At 36.3% G+C, this 6,002-nt stretch overlaps 1 protein-coding gene across 1 annotated transcript; it reads left to right on the plus strand.

Annotated features, from left to right (window-relative positions):
• Positions 1-2,313: 2,313 nt before the first annotated feature.
• On the plus strand, positions 2,314-5,342 carry LOC118825880. The gene is made up of 6 exons (XM_036596732.1): positions 2,314-2,391; positions 2,538-2,888; positions 3,215-3,601; positions 3,702-3,830; positions 4,867-4,922; positions 5,021-5,342. Exons 1-6 carry the CDS (start codon positions 2,349-2,351, stop codon positions 5,144-5,146), a joined length of 1,092 nt encoding a protein of 363 aa, XP_036452625.1. The 5' UTR covers positions 2,314-2,348; the 3' UTR covers positions 5,147-5,342.
• Positions 5,343-6,002: the final 660 nt, after the last annotated feature.

The following is a 6,002-nucleotide window of genomic DNA, read 5'->3' on the forward strand; positions in this document are numbered from 1 at the left end:
GGGTGGAATTGGCGACGACTAAATTGGGGAGAAAATTGGGTTAAAATCCCCCCCCAAAAAATCAAAGCATGTGGAAGAGAAGGTCATTCAAATACTTCTCTGACATGTACACCAATTGCCAATACTTGCTGCATAAATCCAGCAAGATGAACAATGCAATTTGATAAAGAACATCATCAATGTGAGACAATGGAGATGCATCTACCTTGGTAACACCATGACGGCAGTGACAGTCCACACAAAACCACCATAAACTGTCCTTTTTTAATCACTATGGCTGTGCTGACCAGGGGCTACTAGATGTCCCAATGACCCTTGTCACTGATGTTTCTTTTGACTTTTCTTTTTCCAGGGGTGGAGGTGAATGGGGGTAGCCATGCCAGTGTCAAGGTGGTACTTTACCAGGTCAGTGTAAATACAGTCCTTCTCATTCAAGTATTTCTCCAGCATCGCCTCTAGCCTACAGTGTTTCCACCCACAGCCTAGAGGCTGTGTGTTCAGTTCCTTCCGAACGGGGAGGTTCCTCAAGAGGACCATAATGGTTCCACTGGCAACTCAATGATCTCCACCGCATCAGCCATCCATTCGTTGCAATGCTTAAGGTGGATGGATGAGCTCTGTTTGACCTGCACAAAGTGTTTTGCTATTCAAATACAGTGCCCCCCCAACCACAGAAAATCCAGCCCCAAGTCACATGGGTCTCATATGAGCCGAATCATAAGTCAACTTTTTTCCCCTCAAGGGCTCGTTTTCACCAGTGACAGGCTTCAGGCTTACTTACATCCATGTTTACCCAGCATGCTGAAGCTTTTGTCTCTGTGTTGTCCCCTCAGTGTTGCATTTTATCCACAGGCTGTGCTGATACCCCATTTAGCCAACAATGCAGTTTTCCATGAATGGCTGCATTTCCGGCACTGATTCCCCTCCGTTTCCTGTTGGTGCTGGCTCAGGGTCACTGCAGTGATTATAATGATAATGAATATATCTTTCATTCTCCTGACCTGTTTCCTGACCCTTGCTTCTTGCTATGATACTAATTTTCTTGATTAGACTAAAAAAAAAACAGCACAGTCATACTGACTGCCTTTTGGTACAGATTGATAATGATCAAATTACTAAAAGTGCTCTGGCTTATGGCAATGCAAATGAACCAAACATCACACACACACACAGCTCTGGTCACCATATCACTTCGACTACGTAGAAACGTAGTAACTTTGACTACATAGTAACATCATAATTCTGAGGTCCAAATGACATTCTCAGGAAAAAGTAGACAAAATCTATTCTCTAGAACATTTTTGTTCACCACAGGGTGTGCTTTTCCAAAACAGCATTTATTTTTCCCATAGGCAAAACAGCTTAGGCCCAGAGTTCCTTATTCCTTGTAAGTTCTTTATTACGTCACCAACAACAAAATGATGCAAGTCTTTTGGTTCCATTCTGCACTGGTGCCACTCTGGCACATCTCACTAATCATCCACATTTGTTTCTCATATCATAATATACACACTCATTTGTTTATTTATTTTGTTAAATCTTGCATATCATTCCCGCTAATATCCTGATTCAGTTGTGGCTTGGAGTATTTTTTTTTCTCATTACGTCTCTGCAATATCTCTGTTCAACTGTTATATTACCCTTTCCCCTTGCTATGATGCTGATTTTCTTAATTAGACTGAATAAAACTACTGAACAAAAAAGTGCAATTATACTGACTACATAAGATCAAACTACTAAAAGTGCTTTACCATGAAAATGTAAGAAACACACATGTTTGTGTCACATTTGCTAGTGATTGTAGGCCTCTTTTTTTTCTTGGGACCCTTAGGAAATCAGAATAGAGTAGGAAGGCGCTGAAAAATCGACCTACCAAATGTGATTCTGAAAAAAAAAAACAATGGTGAAAACCTAAGTAAAATGAATCCCATCACAAATAGAGACAAAATGCACCTTTAACTGGACATACACTCATATACTCAATTATTGTGTTCTAAAATATTCAGAAAATACAGAGTTTTGGGGAAGCTCACCAATAATAGTAAACAGACTTACAATCCAGCACTTACAAACACTGAAAAAGAAAAAGCATTTAAAACTTACTACTGACCTCTATAAGGCTTGCATGCAATTGGCTGTTATGGCTGGTAATGGGTCGGGGTCAAATGATCAATGGAAAAAAGCATGCGAGATGATAGGAAAGGCTTCTGCCATTGAAATCAAAACAACCAATGAGGCTGGGTCGACATCATCTAAATCATCCTTGAAAAGACACCCCAATCTCTCACTCACACTCTTCTTGCAAGCAGTATGTAAGGGGTGTCTTGTGTAAAGCAGGGTCTTCAGACATGATTACAGTTTTTCTCACCTTTATGCTATCTCTAGGACCAGGTAAGTGACTTTATTTATTAAATGCATCAAATCAGTGAAAGTAAATATCTATAACTACACTAGATTTAAACATTTTAGAGTAATATAGACAAGAACATCTGGATAATAATAGAATGTAACTCTCACGGCGACTGTTTTTCCCTCAGGCATCATCACATGTGTTTCTGTAATTCAGTCTGAAACACTGAAGACATTTATACCTGGTAATGATATAACTTTACACTGCAAAATCGAAGAATTTCATGAAAACTACTTTTCCTGGTTCAGACAGTCTCTCGGAGAAGCACCAACTTGCATTCTGACTCTCTATGCTGATTCCTCTCCTGTTCGTCATGGAGACTTTAGGCATGATGAACGATTTACAGCAGAGAAGAAAGGAACACGATTTACTTTGACAATTAGTAACATAAGGGAAGCCGACAGTGGAATTTATTACTGTGCTGCTCGGGATTATGACCTTGTCTTTTTCAGTAAAGGAGTATTTCTCAAATATGAAGGTTAGTCATCCTCATTCTGCAAAGTACTACTTTTAGTCCTGCTTCACTAATTTTTAGGGTCTTGGGTAAATCTATCCAATCTGTACCTCAAGGATCAAAAGTAAAATTATTGAACTTTAAATTCAAATTGTTTTTTTACATAATTAGTAACATAATAACATGCATTCATCTTTCATTTACATTTTGGATTGACATGTTCATGAAGACACACTATGTTTATAGATAATTCTATTAAATCTTCTTAGAATCTTTTGGATTGACACTTCTTGTGTTGACATGTTAATTTGCAATATTTATAGCTAATTCTATTTAATCCCTGCCTCCAGGACCAAATATAAAATCATTTAATTATCAGATTAATAAAATTCCTTCAATGGACCAGACAGAGGACAGTCCGAAATTGAAAGAGGCAATTCATCCAGGAGACTCTGTGACTCTGCAGTGTACAGTGCTCACTGAGAGCTGCTCGGGAGAACACAGTGTGTACTGGTTCAGACATGGATCAGGAGAATCTCATCCAGGAATCATTTACACTCATGGAAACAGGAGTGATGAGTGTAAGAGAAGCTCTGAGACTGATTCTACTACACAGAGCTGTGTCTACAAACTCCCCAAGAGAAACCTCAGCCTCTCTGATGCTGGAACTTACTACTGTGCTGTGCTCATGTGTGGAGACATACTGTTTGGGAAAGGGAATAGGCTTGAAATTACTGGTAAGCAGTAGCACTAATGAGTTCCTGGTGTATCATATTTGGTTTTATTCATTTGTTGTACAATAACATATGCTAATAATAAGCAATGTCTGAATTTTAGATCCAAATTCAGAAACCATTCAAATGTACTGGAAGCTCATTGCCTTGGCAGCATCGAATGTGTTATGCGTAATTATCATTGTAGTCCTCTTGTGCGCAAGGACAAAGAAAAGGAATATTAGCACGTCTGGTAAGTCAACACCGTTCCTACATCTTCCTATATGTGCAGCACAAAACATAGTGTATTATATATGTATTAAATGTTTAAAAGTGATTTTGACCATTCTGTATGACCATTAGAAGTGTAGTATAATGACTACTGTTTTCCTATTTACATGTAAAAACATATTTACAAAATTAATTAAATATTTATTTACACAATGAAATCCATTAACCTTTCATTGACATTTTGCTTTGACATGTTCAAATCTTCACTTCTGGTTTCCATTTTTTTCATGCCATAACAAAGGTGATGTGTTATCAATTAAGTTTAGAATCTGTGCTTTATTAATTATTAAACTGCTATTTATCAAATGGAAATTAATAATTAATAATAATTATTTTCTTTTTTTCTAAATTAACACAAACTATTCCATGACAAATTATATTTCCAGATAACAATCTGAGTTATTAGTAGAATCTTGCAGAAAATAAGAGAAAATTTAACATGAAAACATGTTCAATATTTATGCGTGTTAATCCCCCTTTCGATTTAATGACAGCATGCACACAAGCTGGTGCGACTGCAGCACCTGAGAATCATTTAAATATGAGTTTCAGTAGAAAAAATAAAACTAAATAAATAAATAGAATTAAAAAACATTTTTGTACAAAGGCCCTATCATGGTCATAGACACAAATATGCTTAAAATTTAATAGTGACATAGAAATAGTGCAGAATCTTTAATATTTCTTCGTTTCATTTGTCATAACTTTTCTTTGTTTTATTTTATGTACACAACTGTATACATATAATTTGAATGTCTTCCAAGTGAATGTTCTGTAAGCATGCACTTAAAAATGGTTTTCATTTGGTTAGGATGCTTGGAACTAGGCATTTATTATATTCTGACAATCTTGTTTAGGTGGCGTTTATGATCATTTTACACAATTCATTTTATGGACCAGGCCTAATACTACTACATTTTTAGTGCTGACTGTGAGACGTAAATGCTAGTTTTACTATGATCATTGCAAGATGTTCTAATGTTCCACCTTTCTTACAGGTCAACCAGAGCAATCACATTCCACATCTGCTCCCTTCAGTTCTCCTGTGAATGAGGTAATTTAATTTTCTATGCATTGATAGCAATATTTAAAAAAAAATTATTGTTAATTGTTACAGTAATTTTCAAGGAATTTTATTTATTTATTTTATAGAATGCTGAGATAGAGGAGCTGAGTTATGCTGCAATTAATTTCCCTGCAAGGAAATCCAAGAGACGAGAGACACAAAAAGAAACGTGCACAAACGTCATATACTCATCTGTCAGTGGTTTGAGTTGAACATGGGAACAATATTAATGAAGATATTTAATTTTTGATTGAGGACACACTGACTACAGTGACTGCTGCATTAATAAACTCAAATCATATGACAAATTATGTAATAACTAATGATCTGAGACTTAATTCCAGTGGTCTCCATATAAAACGTGTGGCCTTTGGATATGTCAATATTTTGATATATGCCAGTCCTACATGCATGTATTTACAATAAATATTCTCACATTTACATTGCAAGTTTTTGTACAAAAAATTAATAAAGACTGAATGATAAAGTCACTATATACCAAACAATATTCAAGAAAATGAAAAATTGTCTCAATCCTGGATACATGAAGCATTCAGGTAGCAAGGTTCAGCAGGAAATAACTTCTTCTCTGCTCTCCTTAAACAGTCTCAAAAGATGAAATAGCTTTCACTGTCCTTTCTTATACATTTTATGGATTAAGGTCTGAAGACCAAAGATCAGGCTAGTTCACTATTTTGAGCTACTCTTCACATACTTTTCTCATCTTATAGTCCTTGTACAATTTTAAGGTATATTGTGGGTCATAATCTTGCTTAGGAAATGAAGACTACCCGACTATGCATAATCCTAACAGAACTGCATGCACTTGAAGTATGCGATGACAGTCATGCTGGGTGAAGACGCCAACTCTGTATCTTGCAAATACTTTGACTCATCAGTCTGTAAAACCAACTTCTACTTCGCAGTCCTTGTAGGTTATTGACAGTGTTGTGGGAGTTTTGCTTTGCATTACCAATCCATAAGCAATTTGCTTTTTAAAGTATCAAGCTCAGATACATACATCCACCAACAAATGGAGAGGACCTATTTTTCCCGCGGTGTTTCGGT

Source organism: Colossoma macropomum, unplaced genomic scaffold, assembly GCF_904425465.1.
Source record: "Colossoma macropomum unplaced genomic scaffold, Colossoma_macropomum, whole genome shotgun sequence".
Taxonomy (NCBI): domain Eukaryota; kingdom Metazoa; phylum Chordata; class Actinopteri; order Characiformes; family Serrasalmidae; genus Colossoma; species Colossoma macropomum.

Coding starts and splice junctions, on each gene's coding strand:
- LOC118825880 (XM_036596732.1), top strand. CDS start 2,349: ATGATTACAGTTTTTCTCACCTTTATGCTATCTCTAGGACCAG. Junction 3,831..4,866: donor AAGGAATATTAGCACGTCTG/GTAAGTCAACAC, acceptor CCTTTCTTACAG/GTCAACCAGAGCAATCACAT. Junction 4,923..5,020: donor TCAGTTCTCCTGTGAATGAG/GTAATTTAATTT, acceptor TTTATTTTATAG/AATGCTGAGATAGAGGAGCT.